Genomic DNA, 22,943 nt, shown 5'->3' with positions numbered 1-22,943 from the left:
AGGCCTACAAAATGGGTATGGGGTGGAGAGAGATGGTGTGTTACACTCCAAGGTGTTCCCCAGGTTGCCTTTCCTGAGCTTCTATCTTCAGGCTCTCGTTTAGTAGTTGTTGGAAACTACGCTGCATTAGGCCTTCAAATTGGGTATGGGGTGTAGAGAGAGGGTGTGTTACACTCCAAGGTGTTCCCCAGGTTGCCTTTCCTGAGCTTCGATCTTCCGGCTCTCGTTTAGTAGTTCTTGGAAACTACACTGCATTAGGCCTTCAAATTGGGTATGGGGTGTAGAGAGAGGGTGTGTTACACTCCAAGGTGTTCCCCAGGTTGCCTTTCCTGAGCTTCGATCTTCATGCTCTCGTTTAGTAGTTGTCGGAAACTACGCTGCATTAGGCCTACAAATTGGGTATGGGGTGTAGAGAGAGGGTTTGTTACACTCCAAGGTGTTCCCCAGGTTGCCTTTCCTGAGCTTCGATCTTCCGGCTCTCGTTTAGTAGTTGTTGGAAACTACGCCGCATTAGGCCTTCAAATTGGGTATGGGGTGTAGAGAGAGGGTGTGTTACACTCCAAGGTGTTCCCCAGGTTGCCTTTCCTGAGCTTCGATCTTCCGGCTCTCGTTTAGTAGTTCTTGGAAACTACACTGCATTAGGCCTTCAAATTGGGTATGGGGTGTAGAGAGAGGGTATGTTACACTCCAAGGTGTTCCCCAGGTTGCCTTTCCTGAGCTTCGATCTTCCGGCTCTCGTTTAGTAGTTCTTGGAAACTACACTGCATTAGGCCTACAAATTGGGTATGGGGTGGAGAGAGATGGTGTGTTACACTCCAAGGTGTTCCCCAGGTTTCCTTGCCATTGCTTCGGTCTTCCGACTCTCGTTTAGTAGTTGTAGAAAAGTACACTGCATTAGGCCTACAAAATGGGTATGGGGTGGAGAGAGATGGTGTGTTACACTCCAAGGTGTTCCCCAGGTTGCCTTTCCTGAGCTTCTATCTTCAGGCTCTCATTAAATTGTGGTTAAATGGAACAACTGCATTTGGCGTACTAGTTGGTTTGGGGCCTACTATCGGTGTCTGCCACTCCTTGCTGTTCTCCTGGTTTCCTGTCCTGAAATTCCATTTTCAGGCTCTCGTTAAGTAGTTGTTAATGTTAGACTGCATTTGGCCTACTAGTTGGGTTGGGGCCTACTATCGGTGTCTGCCACTCCTTGCTGTTCTCCTCCACTGAACAAAGCTGTGCCGCCTGTTTACTACGGTTGCCAATTTTGAACTGCATTTTGACTACTTACTGATTTGGCCCTACTCTCTGTGTCAGCCTCTCATTCCAGTTGTCCTCCACTGCAATGCCCCCTGGTTATTCCTGTGTTACCAATTTTGAACTGCATTTAGCCCACTTTATTCTTTGGGCCTATATCTGTGTTTCCACTTCATCGTGCCCATTGCCCAGCCAGTGATAGATGAGTCGCTGGTACATTGACCCATAACGCAACATTCCCCGTGCATACTACACAACAACATTGTGACCCTGCTGAAAGTCAGGTTGCTCTTCCCGCATACCATACCACCTTACACGGGGACAAAGAGGAAGGTGCAGATGAAAGTGCAGGTTCCTTCATCAGGTGGGGGGAGGAATACTAGTTGGCGACGTCACTGGCACAGGGCCTCTCATAGTACGCAAAAGTGTTGCTGCCGGTGGGAGGCGCCCCCGCCGTGCAAACACACTGCTGTACTTTGAGGGGCCCTGTGCCAGTGCCAATGCCAACAAGTGGGCCCCCCCTGCTTGCTCAGGAGCACAGCACTTGCAAAGTTGAAATACTTACCTCTCCCTGCTCCACTGCCGTGACGTGGTCCAGATTTCCTGGGCCCACTAATTACTTGAACCAGCCCTACCCCACACAACTTTAGCCAAATGACCCCCAATTTCAAATGCCTTCCAATTATTATAAGGTAAATTACGCTTGACAAGCTTCATTAAGAAGAATGGATGGTTTTGACATTAAAATGGGCACTCTAGGTGTTTTCCTGGCCCCCACTCACTGCCGACTATGCTGCCCCATTGACTTGAATTGGGTTTCGTGTTTCGGTCGATCCCGACTTTTCGCCATAATCGGCCGATTTTACTCGACCCGACTTTTGAGATAGTCGGGTTTCGCGAAACCCGGCTCGACTCTAAAAAGGTCAAGGTCGCTCAACTCTATTAGCCATCATTTTCAAATTGGCATCAACACGTTTCATGTCTGTCTCAACATAACTTCTGATCTTTAGAAATATTGTCATTACTTCCTAAGGACTTTTTAATAGAGCAGAGTTGCACATTCAGGACCATGGACAGAGGCTACAGAGAAAGTCTCACTCTAAGGCTGCGTGTCCACGATCAGGATGGCCGGCGGTATCGTCGGAGCGGCTTTGCTGCTCTGCGCTAAGCCCCGCCGCCTTCTGGGACGCGATGATGCCGGATGTGTTCCATGAACAGAGCAAGATAAGGGGTTAATGGTGCACCTTGAATGATGGCACCCCCAGGACAAGAACATAAGACCACTATGGTCCACACAAGGACCCAAATACCATAGGATGCCCAGTGCATATAGTCACAAAACTAGCTCCATGCAGTCTCATAGGTCACGGGTACAGGAATCCCTCCATATCAAAAAGCCCAGTGGCTATATAATCAAATTTACCCAGGGGGACCCGAGACCATTAGTGGAACTTACCCATGTTCTTGTCCATAGGGATACCCACGCGCTGCAAACTCCTATCATGACTGATGGTTGTAACGATTTGCACCAACTCTACTTTATGTGCACTTGCAGTCAGCCCATACAAACAATGGATACTGTCTGTGTAATACATTTTTTTCACGCACAGCAGGTAAAATAAACACATGCAGACAGGTTCTACTTAGGCTACGCGCACACGTTCAGGTTTTTTCGCATTTTTTCCATGTTTTTTCACGCTAAAAATGCTATAAAAACTCATTAAAAATGCATACATTATACATTCTATCATTTAGAATGCATTCTGCATGTTTTGTGCACATGGATGCGTTTTTTTCCACGAAAAAAAACGCATCGCGGTAAAAAAATTAGCATGTTCATTAGTTTTTCAGATTTTCTGCATTTTTCCCGCAATTCTATGCATTTGGGAAAAACGCACAAAAAGCGCACAAAAAAGGCATCAAAAATGTGTCAAAAACGTGGAAAAAAACGCATGCGGATTTCTGGCAGAAATGTCCAGTTTTTGTCAGGAAAATTTCTGCAAGAAATCCTGACGTGTGCACATACCCATAGGAACAGAGCTACTCGCTAATGTCATCAGCTCATCTACGAGTCACCCTTCTAACAAATAGAAATTGTCAAAAATAGCCGCCTCATATAAATAGAATCTATTATAATAAAATGACATTTGTAACTCCTGTTTTTGTGTTGTGATTTTTAGCAATGTTTTCAATTTAATGATCTGTATTTAAAAACAAAATGAGCAATCTTTTAATATTCCAATTGGTCACTTGGGTTATGTTAAATGAACACTTCCGTATTCCTTTAGAAATAATTCCCAGCAGTTTCCTTATCTTAGGCAGAATTACTATAAAAGGCAATGCCTCTATATGCAGCTGGTAACACAGGATCCTCCAATCACAGTAGGTGATGTGACAGATGACCCTGCTCCTCCTCCTTTCACAATGACCTTTGCACACGCTCATTAGGTGTTTTAAAGTCAGTCTATTGCTGCTAATGCACATGTGTCTTAGCTCCAAAATCAGTATAAAAATTGCAAGATTTCGAATTTTTCATTAAAAAAAAAGTTTTATGGGCAAAAAATTAAAAATGCTTTTAACACAAAAGCTTTATTTCAAACATTTTCCGATGGCAAATTCCCTTTACGACTATTTTATATGTAGGCATCGTGAAAAGTCAAAAGCTTTTTGTATGAGAATGATGCTGATTTTTTGACAACTTGTTCTGTAAAAAAAAAAATGATTCTTCAAGAAACAATACAGACATTTTCAACAATATAACAAATGAATTTTTCTTGCTCTCAAACTTCTCACTTACTTAGCTGCTGAATCATTCAAAAGGACGGCACCTTGTACAAGACAATGGAAAAATATATGAAATAAGGATTTATGAGTCATTTTGAGGCATGAGACACTTGCAGAATGGGGAATGCTGTACTCTGTGCTGCAGGCAAGCTTTTATATGAACCAGAAGGCAAAAATATTTGGTACCAGCCCAGAGGACAAACCAAAAATATATGAAAAAAGAAATAAGGCAAAATGAGCAAAATACTTTTCTCTATTTAAAAATGAAGTAAATGCAAGTATTTCTTACAGAAAAATTACACTATGGACTCTTTGATTTCCGTTTTTTTATTGTTTATTTTTCGTAATCTTATTAGGGCTGTTTACAATTTTTTGTCTATTTTGAAAATTGTCTTAAGTTTTTCTCGTTCAGATCTACTAAATACATATCTACTGTATTTAGAAACATATCTATCTATTTCAAATATATCTATTTCATATCTACCTATCTCATATCTATCTATCCATCCATCCTATATCTGTCTACCACATTTGGCGGACTATAAAATGCACCTCAAATTTTGAAGAGGAAAATAGTATTTTTTTTTTAAATATATCCTTTGGGGGTCAAGTATTTTAGTCCAACACTTTCTTCAAGCACATCGCTGTGACATCCCCTCCTTCCTGCCCAGGGCAGCCGTTCACCACTGGCAAGCTAAATTCAGACTATAAAACGCACCCCCATTTTCTTCCCATATTTTGGGGATAAAAAGTCCACAAAATACGGTAATCATGTATTTATTTATCTACATGACAGATAGCGGAATAGAGCAGCAAATAAGTGATTAAAGGGAACCTATCACCCCCCAAAATCGAAGATGAGCTAAGCCCATCAGCATCAGGGGCTATTCTCCAGCATTCTGTAATGCTGTAGATAAGCCCCCGATGTATCCTGAAAGCTGAGAAAAAAAGGTTAGATTATACTCACCCAGGGGCAGTCCCGCTGAGGTTCGGGTCCAATGGGCGTCCCATCTTCTTACGATGATGTCCTCTTCTTTCATTATCTTCATTCATGCTGCGGCGCAGGCTTAGGCTTACTTTGACTGCCCTGTTGAGGGCAGAGCAAAGTACTGCAGTGCGCAGGTGCCAGGAAAGGTCAGAGAGGCCCGGCGCCTGTGCACTGAAGTATTTTTCTCTGTCCTCAACAGGGCAGACAAAGTATGCCTGCGCCGGAGCCGCAGCATGAATACAAGAAGAGGACGTCATTGTAAGAAGATGGGAGGCCCTGGATTGGACTGCGATGACCATCGGACCAGAACCGGACCAGACTGCCCCTGGGTGAGTATAATCTAACCTCTTTTTCTCATCTTTCAGGATACATTGGGGGCTTAGCTACAGCATTACAGAATGCTGTAGATAAGCCCCTGATACTGATGGGCTTAGCTCACCTTCGATTTTGGGGTGACAGGTTCCCTTTAAGAGTGCAAGGCTTCCCAAACAAAAATTCAATTGTAGCAATATGTGAAAGAAACTAAATACAGTCAGTACTCCAATTAATATGAAAGAAAAAATTGAACTATAAAGGGGTTGCCTGGCTTTTGGCAACAAATCGGCAGTTACTCTATTTGACTGTAGGCCTGTCATTCCACACATTGTGCACCCTACATCTTGCAGGCTGAGGATTCTTCGATGATGGGAGAAGGAGGGAACGTGACTGCAAGTTTATCATTTGCATACATGAGGTAACGTGATGACTAGATGCTTCGCTCAATGAAAGGCCATGCAAGTCTAGTTAGATTGCTTCAGGAAGTATGCAAATCACATACTTGAGGTCACATGACCACCCGCTCTTGGCTCTGGCAACATAGAAACCTCACAATGTGCAGTGTGCCCACTATGTGAGGATTCACATGTCTGCAATCAGTTGGAAAGTCGATTGTCAGTACCTTGCGGTTAGCGTGCCTGCTAACATTTCTCCAACCCTGGTCCTGGCTCACCTCCTTCTCTCTCCTGACCAGCCTAGGCCCTGCAGTCTGCTCACTAGTTACTGGATCATGGCTCTGCCATCTGCAGTCTGCAAGAACTCCACCGGTCAGACTCCATTCCTCCTAAATTACGGCCAGCATCCACGTGTCCCTGTGCCCATGCCCGTGTCTTCCGCCGACTCCAGGGTGGCAGACTGGGCTGTGGAGGCACGGGACATTTGAGACCGCACTCAGGATGCCATTCGGGCCTCCAAGGAGAGAATGAGGTCCTCCGCCGATGCTCATCGGCGCCCCGCTCCGACCTTTGCTCCTGGCGACTTAGTGTGGCTCTCCGCCCGTAACATCAGGCTGCGTGTTGAGTCCACTAAGTTTGCACCTCGCTACTTGGGTCCATTCAAGGTCCTCGAACAGGATAACCCTGTGGTCTACCATCTGGCCCTTCCTCCACGCCTGGGTATCACCGACACCTTTCATGTGTCCCTCTTGAAACCTGTATACATGTCCTGGTTTTCCGAGTCATCTGCCGGGACATCGGGTTCGTCTACAGATGATTACGAGATGAACGCTATTTTGGGGTGCAAGATGGTACGTGGCAAAAAATTCTATTTGGTGGATTGGAAGGGTTATGGCCCAGAGGACAGGTCCTGGGAGCCTGCTGAACACATTCGAGCTCCACAGCCCATTGCTGCCTTCGAGTGTAGCGAGGTCCAAGGAGGGGGGCTTAGGGGGGGGTAATGTTAGGTGTCGCGTTCCCGCCTCTGCACAGGGGGAATCTCAAACCATCTCTGCTGCGGTCTCCCATTCTTCTCCAGCCGCAGTGGAGTTTGCTCAGCGGAGATGTCAGTCTCAGCATCTTGCTCAGTCTCACTCTGTGCATAGGGTTACTGCTGCTTTTCCAGCTTCTGCCATTGAAGCCAGTGCTTGGCAGCGGCGAGCAGGCGCTTCTGAGACTAAGTCCTACTTTGCACACACTGAGCATGCCCAGGGCAAGATCTTTCAGTGGAGATCTGGGGTCACATGCTCAGGTACTGCAGCGACTTCCATTGGTCCTTCTCATGGAAGGTCCTCTAGGTACTAGGACTAAGTTCTGCTTTGCACACTGAGCATGCCCAGGGCAAACAGTCAGGGAGGGTTTTTAAAGAACGACTTTCACTCACAACACACACACAGTTACAAATGTACACTAGCGCATGGCCATGCGGCCATGCGAGCCTTAAATAGCTGCAGCACGTATAGGACCGTTCAAAGAAGGACCAATGGAATTGCTGCAGTACCTGAGCATGTGACCCTAGATCTCCTCTGAGAGATCTTGCCCTGGGCATGCTCAGTGTGCAAAGCAGAACTTAGTCCTAGTACCTACAGGACTTTCCGTGAAAAGGACCAATGGAAGTCGCTGCAGTACCTGAGCATGTGACCCTAGATCTCCACTGAGAGATCTTGCCCTGGGCATGCTCAGTGTGTGCAAAGTAGGACTTAGTCCCAGAAGCGTCTGCTCGCCGCTGCCCAGCACTGGCTTCAATGGCAGAAGCTGGAAAAGCAGCAGTAACCCTACGCACAGAGTGAGACTGAGCAAGACGCTGGGACCGACGTCTCCGCTGAGCAGACTCCACTGCGGCTGGAGAAGAATGGGAGACCGCAGCATAGATGGTTCGAGATTCCCCCTGTGCAGAGGCAGGAACTCGACACCTAACAATTGTATTCCTGAGAGGACCATGTGTCACAGGCACAGTATAACCCCGTGTAGGCCCATTACAGTTAAGGGAGGGAGTGGTATAGTTGTGGGGTAGACTGATTCCTGTCTGTGAAGCTGGCACTTGGGGTCTCTCAGGCTGCATAACTTGTATTCTGTGAGTTGTGGCTATTGTGGCCCATATTGTGTTGGGAGAGAAAATTCTGTCATTTTTTGCATAAGTTATAAAGAAAAGTTGGTTTAATATCATATTGTGCTCTGAGTCATTCATAGCAGCGCCGTATTCTGTTCTCGAGCAGCGACCGGCATAATGGTCGTTACAACTTTATGGATGGGTAATTGAATACCGATAACATTTTCAACTCTTTTTTTGGGTGTTGTATACCATCGAAATGTTACAGAAAGCAAGTTATACTCTGGATGAGTAATTGAATACAGATACATATTTAATGCTTTTTTGGAGTTTTATAAGCCACAGATATGTACCCCAGAACATGTAATACTCTGTAGATAAGTAATTGAATACCAATAAAATTTTCAAAGCTTTTTTTTCAGTGTTATATACCACCAGGACACGTGATAGCACAAGTCATAGATGTCACGTCGGGAGAAAAAGTGAAGGCTGGGGATGAAGGGACAGCTGCTGCCAGGAATTGGAGGAAATCCTTGGTGTCAAAAAGCCAGCAACATTTCCATAGGAAGCAGAGAAGAAATGTGCCCGTTTGGGCCTGTGGGTGAGTGGCTGGAAATTTTCTCTTTGCCTGATGATGGTGTGTTAGAATGCGCAAGGACAGATGCAGGGCGGGAGGCATCTGCGTCAGTGTCATGGACAGGAAATTGGGAGGCACCTAGCACAGGGAAAGAGGCAGTAGCATCACCTGATGGCACAAATTGTGGACACAGGCATTCGGACCACTATGGGTGCTTAGATGATATGTGCCTGATCTTGCTGGTGGTGGTTAGGCTCTTAGTGGTTAAGCCCCTGTTCATCTTGGCATGGCAAAGGCTGCAAATGACCATGTTTTCGAGTTTCGGAACTTTCTTTAAAAAAGTCCTTGACTGGGGAACACATGACTCTTTGATGGAGAAATTCACAAGCTGCTGCCTGCATTTTCACTGTTGTCACCCCACTGACTCTTCTTGCCTGTTTCAGTACTGTTGATCACTCCCTCGTAACGCTGCTGGCCTCGCTCTGCATGCCAGTAATCCACATCCTTTACCGCACGCCTTATGCATTTTTGCTATGCAATTGCTAGATCTCTTGAAGCCAAGCTTATTTTTAATTAAAAAAAATTGGTCAACTGCAGCAGTCGCAGCATTTTAGTTTAATACTACCATAATATAACACAAAGCACGTAAAAAAGCATGGATGGCAAATTCAATCCGCAAAAAATTTTTATGCTTTTTTGGAGTGTTATATAAAGTTGAAATGAACCACAAAACACATAATACTCTATGGATGAGTATTTGAATAGAAACATTTTTTTACTGCTTATCTGGGGTGTTAAATACCACAGAAATGTACCACAGAGCATGTAATACACTCTGGATGAGTAATTGAATACCGATAAACTTTTCAACGGTTTTTTTTGGGTGTTATATACCGCCGAAATGTTACAGAAAGCACATTTTACTCTGTGCATGGGTAATTAAATACAGATACATTTTTCAATTTTTTTTGAGTATTATATACCACAGAAATGGAGTGTTATTTATCATTAAAATGTACCATACCCCAAAGCATGTAATACCTAATGGCTGAGCAATTGTGTAGTAGTGTAATTGTAATACTCTATGGATGACAATGTAGTTAATTTTTTCATCCCCAAAAATGTAAAGTGCAGTAGATATATATATATATATATATATATATTTATTTTTAGCAAGGGACTGCAAATCCCTAATCCCTTCCAAGCAACTGTATTCACCACTCTCCATGCTCCTGTAACTCTCTCTCCCTTCGCTAAATGCAGAATGTATCTGATACAAACAGTAACGCGCAAAATTAGTCCTTACAAGAAGATTAGTTAGCATAATGGTTCACTTTCAGTGTCAGTATCAACACTACAGGACTCTGATTCATTAAAATGTATACACACAACCCTAGACAAGCACTCTCTCCCTTCAATAAGAACTTTCACAGTGCTGTGCAATGGCCTCAGTGTTGCAAGCCTGGCGTCACCCTGTCCTTTTATAACCCCTGATGATGTCACACGGCCAGCCAATCATAGTAATGCCACTACTGAGGTGGCTATGGCATTACAGTCACTCGCAAGCAGTCATCACATGCTTATTGGCTGTGTAACAGGTGCCAAACATGTGGGCAAGGGGTTTAACTTTCAAATCCAGCTAATGACCACTAGTGCCGCGCACCTAGGTACTCGAGTGATATTTGAGTATCACTGAGCATGTTTGCTCGTCCCTGCTCAATATACAGATGTAGCAAAGGTTATCATGTCTCACGATGCACCATCTTGATAACTTGTCACAGAAAGCCATTGACTAATGCCAATCTAGCGGTCTAAATACAATTTTCTACTCTGTGACTTTCCCAGTGCTGAGCTATCTGAGTCATGGTAACCTTTGTTACATTTTTACATGCCTGTCTCTTCCTGTCTCTGTCTGCCTGTCTTCTTTTTGTCTCTGTCTGTCTCTGTCTTCTTTTCATCTATATTTGTCTACAGTATAACTGGACTCGACGTTCTACTATTATGTAGGGGAAACATAACTCATGAATAATGCGGTCATTCCTCTTAAAATAGTTAAAGGGAAAATGTCACATGAAAAAATTCTTTTAACCTGGAGATAAAGGGTTAATATGCCAGTAAATAGCGTATTGAACCTACCTGGCACCTGAAGGTGGCACTTGTTTAGTCAGTGATCTGTCTATAGAGAGTAGCAGCTATGACTGTGCCCCCTGCACTTACTGACAGCAGATTCAGCATTAGGGCAGGCTGTCAGTAAGTGCCAGGGCGCGGTTACAGCTGCCGCTCTCTATAAACAGAGTAATGATTGAATTAGCGCCAGCACCGCCCCCGTGACTGAAAGCCAAGTGCTGCTGGGAAGAATAACCTTAGATCTCGCTGTCTCGGGGTAATCCTTGACACTGATCTCTCCTTCAAACCGTATATCCAAGCCCTTTCCACTTCCTGCCGCCTTCAACTCAAAAATATTTCACGGATCCGTACATTCCTAAACCAAGAATCAAAAACCCTAGTTCATGCCCTCATTATCTCCGACCTCGAATACTGTAACCTCCTGCTCTGTGGCCTCCCCTCTAACACTCTCGCACCCCTCCAATCTATTTTAAAATTTGCTGCCCGACTAATTCACCTGTCCCCCGCTATTCCTCGGCCTCTCCCCTCTGTCAATCCCTTCACTGGCTCCCCATTACCCAGAGACTCCAGCACAAAAGCCTAACCATGATGTACAAAGCCATCCACAACCTTTCCCCTCCATACATCTGTGACCTCATCTCCCAGGTACTTTCCTGCACGCAACCTCCGATCCTCACAAGATCTCCTTCTCTACTCCCCTCTTATCTCCTCTTCCCACAATCGCATACAAGATTTCTCTCGCACATCACCCCTACTCTGGAACTCTCTACCACAACATATCAGACTCTCACCTACCATCGAAACCTTCAAAAAGAACTTGAAGACCCACCTCTTCCGACAAGCCTACAACCTGCAGTAACCACCGATCAACCAAACCGCTGCACAACCAGCTTTATCCTCACCTACTGTATCCTCACCCATCCCTTGTAGATTGTGAGCCCTCGCGGGCAGGGTCCTCTCTCCTTCTGTACCAGTTGTGACTTGTATTGTTCAAGATTATTGTACGTGTTATTATTATGTATACCACTCCTCACATGTAAAGCGCCATGGAATAAATGGCGCTATAATAATAAATAATAATAATCCCCGCTGCGAGGAGGAAGCAAAGTGCCAGTGCTGGGCACATTCATAATACTATGAACCTGCAGATTAACCCATATATGCAGGTTTCACGTGACAGATTCCCTTTTTCATTTTTCCATTTATTACAGGTGGTTAATTATTAATATTATCATAAATGCATGTTTATGCCTCTGTATATCACTCTCGGGGAATTGATTCTTTAGACAATGTGTTGGCTGTAAAATGTCGGCCATTTTTACAGAAGCGCGGGATTCCTACCTTTACAATATGCAGCATATGTGCCTAACTCTGCGAGTGAAGCCTTTAGCATTGTTGTGTTGTACAAGATGTTATTGTCTCCTCTCCACATCCATCAGTCTAATTGCTGAGTCCTTTATGATCCAGAGCTCCTCTCTACATTAGGATGGTGTAGCTGACACTTCTGATAGCTGGGGTTACTTTACAGATGCTCGGAGCATCTATTGTTCTAGGAGTGAAAAATCTGTATTAGCTGTTCTCGGAATTTATGAGAATGGGTTTAAATACTCTTGTGTAGTCAATTCATGGTAAACGTAAACTATAGCGTTCACTGACCTTCCATGCTTGTGTTCCTAGAAAATCAATAGTGGATTCAAGTGCTGAAAAGGCCATTCAGTTTACTGCACTAATTGATTCTGCGCAGTGATAATTACTATCTGACAGGTAGCAGCCAGTTCCATTCACCACATATAGAATTTGGCTTTTTGACACTTTTTCGACAAGAAAAGTGGCAGAAATGTTTAGAACATAAGTGGAACTCGGTGTAGTGATGCCGCCCAGCTCCCTTTTTTTCTAAAAGTTCCTTTGTGATGAAAAAGCTTCAACTAAAGGTCTAGCCTCCATTAATTGTGTTTCAGGGTTTTGTGAGTGAGAAATAATATATTTTGAGAAGATCAAGTACTGTTTTTCAGGCAGATCTGTGATCAGATTTAACAATACTCACTGCATACATTATTGAATAGACTCCGCAGACCTGATTAGATGGGTGTACTTAACCCCTTCGCGACATGCGCTGTACTAGTACTGCGCTGCCGGCACTGCATTAGTGCCAGCAGCCGTACTAGTACGGCGCACCAATCACCGCGGTCTCGCGCTGAGCGCCGCGGTGATCGGGTGCGGGTGTCAGCTGTATACGACAGCTGACACCCCGCAGCAATGCCCACGATCGGCGCTATCACCGATCGCGGGCATTTAACCCCTCTGATGCCGCTGTCAGTAGTGACAGCGGTATAGAGGGGGATCGCGCAGGGACGGGGGCTCCCTGCGCTCTCCCACCGGAGCAACGCAATGAGATCACGTTGCTCCGGTGACCCGGAAGGAGTCCCCGGATCCAAGATGGCCGCCGGACTCCTTCCGGGTCATGAAGTGACCTGGCTAGCCGGCGCCTGCTAAGAGCAGGCGCTGGAGAGCCAGCTAAGCTGCCTGTCAGATCGTTGATCTGACAGTGTGCTATGCACAGTGTCAGATCAATGATCTGATCTAATACAGAGATGTCCCACCCTGGGACAATGTTAGAAAGTAAAAAAAAAAAAAAAATAGAATGTGTAAAAAAAAATAAAAAAAAATCCTCAAATAAAAAAAAAAAACATTTCCCAATAAATCCATTTATTTATGTAAAAAAAAAAAAAACAATAAATGTACACATATTTGGTATCGCCGCGTCCGTAACGACCCGCTCTATAAAACTATTCCACTAGTTAACCCCTTCAGTGAACACCGCAAAAAAAAAAAAAAAAACAAGGCAAAAAACAACGCTTTATTATCATACAGGCGAACAAAAAGTGAAATAACACGCGATCAAAACGATGGATATAAATAACCTTGGTACCGCTGAAAACGTCATCTTGTCCCGCAAAAAAAAAGCCACCAAACAGCATCATCAGCAGAAAAATAAAAAAGTTATAGCTCTCAGAATAATGCGATGCAAAAACAATTATTTTTTTATATAAAATAGTTTTTATTGTGTAAAAGCGCCAAAACATAAAAAAAATTACATAAATGAGGTATCGCTGTAATCGTACTGACCCGAAAAATAAAACTGCTTTATCCATTTTACCACACGTGGAACGGTATAAACGCCCCCCCTAAAAGAAATTCAGGAATTGCTGGTTTTTGTTCATTCCGCCTCCCAAAAATCGGAATAAAAAGCGATCAAAAAATGTCATCTGCCCGAAAATGTTACCAATAAAAACGTCAACTCGTCCCGCAAAAAACAAGACATAATATGACTCTGTGGGCCAAAATATGGATAAATTATAGCTCTCAAAATGTGGTGATGCAAAAACTATTTTTTGCAATAAAAAGCGTCTTTTAGTGTGTGACAGCTGCCAATCATAAAAATCCGCCAAAAAAACGCTATAAAAGTAAATCAAACCCCCCTTCATCACCCCCTTAGTTAGGGAAAAATAATAAAATGTAAAAAAATGTATTTATTTCCATTTTCCCATTAGTGCTAGGGTTAGGGCTAGGGTTAGGGCTAGGGTTAGGGCTAGGGTTAGGGTTAGGGCTAGGGTTAGGGTTGGGGTTAGGGTTTCAGTTATAATTGGGGGTTTCCACTGTTTAGGCACATCAGGGGGCGTCCGATCTCAATTCCAGCCAATTCTGCTTTGAAAAAGTAAAACAGTGCTCCTTCCCTTCCGAGTTCTCCTGTGTGCCCAAACAGTGGTTCCCCCAACATATGGGGTATCAGCGTTCTCAGGACAAATTGGACAACAACTTTTGGGGTCCAATTTGTCCTGTTACCCTTGGGAAAATAAAAACATAGGGGATAAAATATAATTTTCGTGGAAAAACAAATATTTTTTATTTTCACGGCTCTGCGTTATAAACTATAGTGAAACACTTGTTGGTTCAAAGCTCTCACAACACATCTAGATAAGTTCCTTTGGGGGTCTAGTTTCCAATATGGGGTCACTTGTGGGGGATTTCTACTGTTTAGGTACATCAGGGGCTCTGCAAATGCAACATGACGCCTGCAGACCAATCCATCTAAGTCTGCATTTCAAATGGCGCTCCTTCCCTTCCGAGCTCTGCCGTGCACCCAAACAGTGGTTCCCCCCAACATATGGGGTATCAGCGTTCTCAGGACAAGTTGGACAACAACTTTTGGGGTCCAATTTGTCCTGTTACCCTTGGGAAAATAAAAACATAGGGGATAAAATATCATTTTCGTGGAAAAAAAATATTTTTTATTTTCACGGCTCTGCGTTATAAACTGTAGTGAAACACTTGTTGGTTCAAAGCTCTCACAACACATCTAGATAAGTTCCTTGGGGGGTCTAGTTTCCAATATGGGGTCACTTGTGGTGGGTTTCTACTGTTTAGGTACATCAGGGGCTCTGCAAATGCAACATGACACCTGCAGTCCATTCCATCTAAGTCTGCATTTCAAACGGTGCTCCTTCCCTTCCGAGCTCTGCCATGCACTCAAACGGTGGTTCCCCCCCACATGTGGGGTATCAGCGTACTCAGGACAAATTGGACAATAACATTTGTGGTCCAATTTCTCCTGTTACCCTTGGGGAAAAAAAAATTGCGGGCTAAATCATCATTTTGTGGAAAGAAAAAATGATTTTTTAATTTTCACAATGCTACATTCTAAACTTTAGTGAAACAATTGGGGGTTAAAAGTGCTCACCACACATCTAGATAAGTTCCTTAGGGGGTCTTCTTTCCAAAATGTGGTCACTTGTGGGGGGTTTCCACTGTTAAGGCACGTCAGGGGCTCTCCAAATGCGACATGGCGTCCGATCTCAATTCCAGCCAATTTTGCATTGAAAAGTCAAATGGCACTCCTGTCCTTCCGAGCTCTGCCATGCGCTCAAACAGTGGTTTATCCCCATATATGAAGTATCAACGTACTCAGGACAAATTGCACAACAACTTTTGGGGTCCTATTTATCCTATTACCCTTGGGAAAATAAAAAATGTGGGGCAAAAAGATCATTTTTTGTGAAAATTAATAAAAAAAATTTTTTTACGGCTCTACATTATAAACTTCTGTGAAGCACTTGGAGGTTCAAAGTGCTCACCACACATCTAGATTAGTTCCTTAGGGGGTCTACTTTCCAAAATGGTGTCAATTGTGGGGGTTTCCACTGCTTAGGCACATCAGGGGCTCTCCAATCGTGACATGGGCTCCGATCTCAATTCCAGCAAATCTTGCATTGAAAAGTCAAATGGCGCTCCTTCCCTTCCGAGCTCTGCCATGTGCCCAAACAGTGGTTTACCCCCACATATGGGGTATCGGCGTACTCAGGACAAATTGTACAACGACTTTTGTGGTCCAATTTCTCCTGTTACCCTTGGTAAAATGAAACAAATTGGACCTGAATTAAAAATTTTGTGAAAAAAAAGTTAAATGTTCAATTTTTTTAAACATTCAAAAAATTCCTGTGAAGCACCTGAAGGGTTAATAAACTTTTTGAATGTGGTTTTGAGTACCTTGAGGGGTGCAGTTTTTAGAATAGTGTCACTTTTGGGCATTTTCTGTCATATAGACCCCTCAAAGTCACTTCAAGTGTGAGGTGGTCCGTTAAAAAATGGTTTTGCAAATTTTGTTGCAAAAATGAGAAATCGCTGGTCAACTTTTAACCCTTATAACGTCCTAACAAAAAAAAATTAGGTTTCCAAAATTGTGCTGATGTAAAGCAGACATGTGGGAAATGTTGTTTATTAACTATATTATGTGATATAACTCTCTAATTTAAGGGCATAAAAACTAAGTTTGAAAATTGCTACATTTTCATAATTTCCGACAAATTTTTGTTTTTTTCACAAATAAATGCAAGTCATATCGAAGAAGTTTTACCACTATCATGAAGTACAATATGTCACGAGAAAACAGTGTCAGAATCACCAGGATCCGTTGAAGCGTTTCAGAGTTACGACCTCATAAAATGACAGTGGTCAGAATTGTAAAAATTGGCCCTGTCACTTAGGTGAAAACAGGCTTTGGGGTGAAGGGGTTAAATAAAATGTCAATGAAATCATAATATGACGTCAGGTCACAGTTGGACTCAGGCAGGAAAACATTCAGAAAGGATCATATAATCATTGTAACATGCATTTGCTAGTAAGTACACAAGTCTTATGAGGTCATGCATCATATGATATATGATATTTTAAAAATTCTATTTAATTTGATATTTAGATATAATTTTCCAACACTGAGTCCACACCTTTTCCGAAACATGACAGGTGGAATTGCACTATTAACTGGTTAAATATCGCTGTCATGTATATGCACAATAAAAATGTATGAATATGCATTAAGTGGAATTGAAATTTCACTTAAATTCATTTCCAAAATTGGAATTATTTTTGTAATTTGCTTCTGCACAGATTAACTCACATGAATGCAATTTCTCTGACCCTTAATTGGCCATTAAATGGTTAAAAAATTGTTATACTCGAGTCACCACTATGCTCATCTCTCTAGCATCCCCGCTCCTCCCCACTACCCGTCCGGTCCTTGTCTTTTGATCCCTCTGGTACTTTCATTGGAATATTTGGTTCCTTCACGCAGTGCCAGACTTCCAGGTGTCATGGTGACCGCTAAGATTCTGCGCCGGATGTCAATGGCATCGTGACATCACAACGTGCACAGTTGACCTTCCAAAGCCTGTGCAGAACCCTCCTCGGCACCATGACACCCAGAAGTCTGGTGCAGCGCGAGAGGACCGAAGATTCCAATGTGAGTGACGGGAGATCAGAAGAAGTGGCGAGAACCAGACGGGGGGCGATGACTAATGAAGGAACCAGAGAGGAGAATTTCCCAAGAAAAAAAAATTGAAGTTAACCTGATCCTCCCATCTTTTGGAATAGTTACAAAATAATTGTATTGTAGTCTCTCACTATATTTTTAGCTTTTAAAGGTTCTTGCTCACTTACCCTAGTCCTAGTTGATGACATATATTATTTGAGATTTCCTCAGTCCAAAGATCTGCACATGCCGTATGCCAATCAGCCTGAACTTTGATCTGAACCAGTCCGCTGGAGGAACTGTTGGAGAGTTGTACTAGACAAGAAGAGCACAACAAGACCGTCAATCAGACTTTTTATTTAAGTACCAGTAAAATGTACTCATTCACCCATAGTCCTTTTCTAAACCTGTCCTTACTGGGATCTCATTTCAGAAAATACCTATTCTCCAGCACAGTTTGTTATATAAAAAAACAAACCGTGCCTTACTAAGCATTATCAGGTTCAGCTATTTTTTTTATTTAAGGCTAAATATTAAAATATTGCCTTTATGCAAAAATTGTATGAATAAAATCGTTAGATCGGCAAGTAAAAAAATTCGAGCCATTATATAATTCCATTGATTGAACTATAAAAAAAGTTACAGGTCTCAATCAACTCTTCTTTCTTTTTTTTTTTTAACGAAGTTCTGAATATTTTTTTACCAAGAAAATATAAAGAAAAAACTAAACACGTTTCTTATCACCATGAACACTGTACGTGGAGAATCATGATCTGAGGTTATTTTTACCGCACAATGAACGCCAAGATGGAGAAATTGCTTTTTTTTTTCCACAATTTCACCTGACATTGAATTTGTTCCCATTTTTCAGTATATTATATAATAAAGTAAAAGGCTACGTGGACAGAATAGAGGGAGAGAAAAAAAATGAAAAAAACAAACAATAAATTTGTAAAAAAAACAAAAAGGAAACAAACATAATTGCCGAGTCGTGAAAACGTTTTCGTTAAAGGGGAATCTGTCATCAGATTTTTGCTATGTAATCTGAGACATCAATGATGTAGTGTTATAGCAACTGATTACAGGGATGTCACTAGGTTGTGTTTTGCTGTTTTAATTTACTCATTGTTTTACCAGCAGGAGATTATTGCTACAGGATTAGGTGTCTTGTGCCTCCCAGTTCAACTCCGCCCCCAACACTGATTGGCAATTTTCTGCCTATACACAGTGTACACAGAAAGCAACCAATCAGTGGTGTGGGCGGGGTTATACCCAGTTCAGCATTCCAAGCTCTACTAGATCTGAAGCAGAGAAAACAGTGATTTTATCACAACTGCTGCACCCAGTATACTAAGTGACACATCACTGAAATTAGGGTCTCTGCCTCTACATCATGCTGCTGTCAGATTACATAGCAAAACATGCTGACAGATTCACTTTAAATTCATAGAATCATAGAATCATGGAATGTTAGAGTTGGAAGGGATCGCCTGGGTCATCTGGTCCAACCCCCTACTCATTCCAGCAATGCCTTTCTTATACCTTTAAATCAAATTTTAGATTAAAAAAATGGCGTGTGGTGTACATTAGGCCAGATTCAGACTTCCATATTTCATGGTTCATGTATGACTACATGGCCTGAGCCAACCACAGGTCTCCTGATCCAAATTCTGCTGCATAATATTTGCCCTTGAGGCTACTGTATGTCCACGGGTGAAGTAGTGACGTGCTTCTATTATACTTTTCCTCTATTTGTTCCACTCCTGGTTCTGGCTTACAAATACTGATGTAAAATACTGACCAAATACTGAACGTGTGACTGTGGCCTAAATATGACACTAAGCATAACCCGTAATAATTAGTGTTGAGCATTCCGATACCGCAAGTATCGGGTATCGGCCGATACTTGCGGTATCGGAATTCCGATACCGAGATCCGATACTTTTGTGGTATCGGGTATCGGTATCGGATCCATAGTGAGGTGTAAAATAAAGAATTAAAATAAAAAATATTGATATATTCACCTCTCCGGCGGCCCCTGGACATCACCGCGGGTAACCGGCAGGCTTCTTTGTTTAAAATGAGCGCGTTTAGGACCTGAGGAATGACGTCGCGGCTTCTGATTGGTCGCGTGCCACCCATGTGACCGCCACGCGACCAATCAGAAGCCGCGACGTCATTCCTCAGGTCCTAAATTCCTAGAATGAGCGCGTTTAGGACCTGAGGAATGACGTTGCAGCTTCTGATTGGTCGCGTGCCGCCCATGTGACTAAACTCCTCATTCTAGGAATTTAGGACCTGAGGAATGACGTCGCAACTTCTGATTGGTCGCGTGGCGGTCACATGGGCGGCACGCGACCAATCAGAAGCCGCGACGTCATTCCTCAGGTCCTAAACGCGCGCATTTTAAACAAAGAAGCCTGCCGGTTACCCGCGGTGATGTCCAGGGGCCGCCGGAGAGGTGAATATATCAATATTTTTTATTTTAATTCTTTATTTTACACATTAATATGGATCCCAAGGCCTGAATTAGAGTTTCCTCTCCTTCAGACCCTGGGAACCATCAGGATACCTTCCGATACTTGGTGTCCCATTGACTTGTATTGGTATCGGATATCGGTATCGGCGATATCCGATACTTTTCGGGTATCGGCCGATACTATCCGATACCGATACTTTCAAGTATCGGATGGTATCGCTCAACACTAGTAATAATTATTAGTCTGATATTGGTGTCTGTGTCGGATCCACACCAACCTGTAGTTTATGCCTTATTCTATGTGTATATTTGGACTTGCTGCAAGTCTTTGTGTGCAGCATTGTCCTCACTTTTACAAGCATGGCGCACCTTCATCCAGACTGTCATGGGCCTTTAAAGCTTTTTCAATCATAGGATCTAACTACATGGTGTAGCTATAACCCCAAGTGAGATAATTCTTCTTAGTAATTGCATCTTTGTAAAGTTAACATAATTGTGCCAGTATTTTGTCTTTTAATAACACTTTGGTTCTCTTTAAGCTGGTCATAACAACTAGATAAAAAAAAATCCAACACATCAATTTCTGCAGTAAAGACTGACTATTTAATATGCTTGTTATAATTATTATTACTGCAATTATCATTATTACTATTACTATAATTATTATTTCTGCTAATGTGTCCTTAATTCCATGAAGGACAAAGGAGTATAAAGAAGCACTCCTCCTCCTCCCATCAAAATGTTTATCCTCTTAATATATTGCAATCATCATATTATACAGCGCTGTATAATAATAAAATAATGTGTAATGTAATTTTGCCTTTCTACCCAGATAATTCTCCTCTTTTCCATTAATTCTATTACATGATGTGATTAAAAACTGACCAGCTGAATCCTTCCAAGCTCTGTTTAGAAACAAGAGGTCAATTTTCCCTGCATGAGTCAAGAGTCACTGCAAAAGTCCCTGGTGAGGGGAGGAGGAAGCGGCTGGGTCAGGAGTTGAAGAGGGGAATGATAAATGCAAGGACAAGATAATTCCTGTTTCTACTTAGAGCAGAGAAAAGAGAATAATAACCTGGGTAGAAAGGCAAAATTGTCAATTGTAAGTCCAAAGTGCTATATAATATGATGACTGCAATATATTAAGAGGGTAAATATTTTGATGTGTGTGCTTCTTTAAGTAACATAAGTGTTATGAGTGAGAGGTTGGTACCGAGAGAGCGGAACTTGCATTCCATAGTAAAATGAAGTCTATTGACTCACACAATGGCGGATGCTGGGAGTTTAAATAATTAGGCATGTTAAATTTCAACATGTAACAAATCTTCAGAAAAAGGCAGAATGAATGGCACAAGGTAAACGGCAAAACCAATATGAGAGGGATATGATCCATATAATCACCAATAAATGGCAGTGTTCCACTACTGCAGTCTGGTGCTCAGCATCATGAAGCATGTGGTAAGACAAGGTAAAATAGAAAAAAGTGACACGGCACTCACCCAGTTAGTGTGAAATCCAAGTCCTTTATTTTAAGATCCAAAAGTTAAGAACACTGTTGAGGAACGGCAGGTGAATGAGAGGGTGCGGGGAAAGAAGCCCGTTCTTTTTTCCCAGCACAATCGCATTTACCTGCCGTTCCTCAACAATGTTTTTAACTTTTGAATGTTAAAATAAAGGACTTGGATTTCACATTAACTGGGTGAGTGCCGCATCTCTTGTTTCTATGTTACCTTAAATTTCAACATGTCTGATCTTTTCTTGGTACAGGAGATGTTTGTCATTTACCAAGAGATCTCTCGCAGGAAGTTTGAAAATCGAAAAAAAGGTAAGTTGGGTTTGATTTTTATTTTGAATTTGACAAAAATAACTTATGGTAAGGGGTGTATAGGGCCCTGTTGCAACAGCATCCCTTCTTAGTGTAGCATTGGACACACAACCTTACCACATTTTGCTTCATCTGAACCGTCTGGACAGTCTGAGTGATGATCACAGACACGACTCGATGAGACGCACTCCCCACTATTACACTGGAAGGAAGATGGATCACATCGCTCTGGAAAAAAGATATATTTGGTACATAAACCATGATGAAAAGTGTACTGTGCCATTGTTAAAATGGCAATGATGTAACACAGCGAATAGACAGACATTAACACACTGATATAATATTAACATCTATTTTTAGCAAGCTTTTAAAACATTAGTAATCGGACCCTCGACGGTGAGACTGAATGTGGCGTCAATGTCACTCATAACTCTATTACTGCTGAATGCATCTCCTAGTCTTCCTCGTCATCTCTGCTAATTGCACATCCAGTCTAATAGATGATACTAGATGGAGCCATGCAGCGTCTGTCGCATCGATAACTTGTAGCACTTTCATTATCGAATCTTTCCTAGACCAGATCCTCAGCACCGATTCGATTTCATTTCACAATAGGTGTAAGTCTAAATTTGCTCAGAAATTATTGACATGTTTTAGAGTTCCATCACTCACAGAATGCGTCTGACGTGTTACCTTAGATGTTGCTTTTCTTTTTTCACTACTTTTTTGCTCTGTTTTTGTGAACTTAAGTTCTGAGTATTACATATTCACATTTAATTCTTATGCCTCATTATAAAATAAGCTGACAGCATTCATCATAGATTAAAAATGTCTTTGATTACCCTCTCTTTCGTTTCAGCTTGTTTTCACGCTTCTTCTTTCTATCCTTCCTTCTTTTCCTCTCTTTTTTCTTCTTTCCTTTACCTTCTTTCTACTTTCTTTCCTCTGTTCCTTACTCTTACTAACTTCCTGCCCTGATTTTTTCTTTACTTATCCTGCCTTCTTTTCTTCCCCTTCTTCCTACCTTCTGTTATCTACTTTCCTTTGTTTTGCCCATCCTCTAAGGCTTCTTTCCACTTCCGTCTTCCAAATCTGCACATTATCCGTCAAGACATTGAAATGACGGATCCTGTGCAGATTGTGGAATACCTGTTGTGTATGCGTCTTTGCAGCGGTTTTCCGCTGCGAAAACGCATACACAACACAAACCCGGTTAAAAAAATTAAAAATTGCAGTATTCTCACCTACCGGCATCCCACGCAGCGATGCTTCCGGCAACTAGTGTTCCTAGTAATACATTGCGAAATCTCGCGAGGT

The 22,943-nt window shown here is 42.5% G+C and overlaps 1 protein-coding gene across 1 annotated transcript in view; it reads right to left on the bottom strand.

Annotated features, from left to right (window-relative positions):
- Positions 1-22,943, bottom strand: part of TMPRSS15 (transmembrane serine protease 15) — a 459,995-nt gene that overhangs the window by 121,679 nt on the left and 315,373 nt on the right. The window contains exons 17-18 of the mRNA XM_069760884.1: positions 21,744-21,854; positions 17,511-17,637 (exon numbers count right to left, since the gene is read on the bottom strand). Coding sequence (XP_069616985.1) covers positions 17,511-17,637; positions 21,744-21,854 — 238 coding nt within the window. The remainder of the gene's footprint in view (positions 1-17,510; positions 17,638-21,743; positions 21,855-22,943) is intronic.

The sequence above is a fragment of the Ranitomeya imitator genome, chromosome 3 (genome assembly GCF_032444005.1).
Source record: "Ranitomeya imitator isolate aRanImi1 chromosome 3, aRanImi1.pri, whole genome shotgun sequence".
In the NCBI taxonomy this organism is placed as follows: Eukaryota; Metazoa; Chordata; class Amphibia; order Anura; family Dendrobatidae; genus Ranitomeya; species Ranitomeya imitator.
Note: the sequence above shows the minus strand (reverse complement) of the source record. Positions and strands in the feature narration are given on the sequence as shown.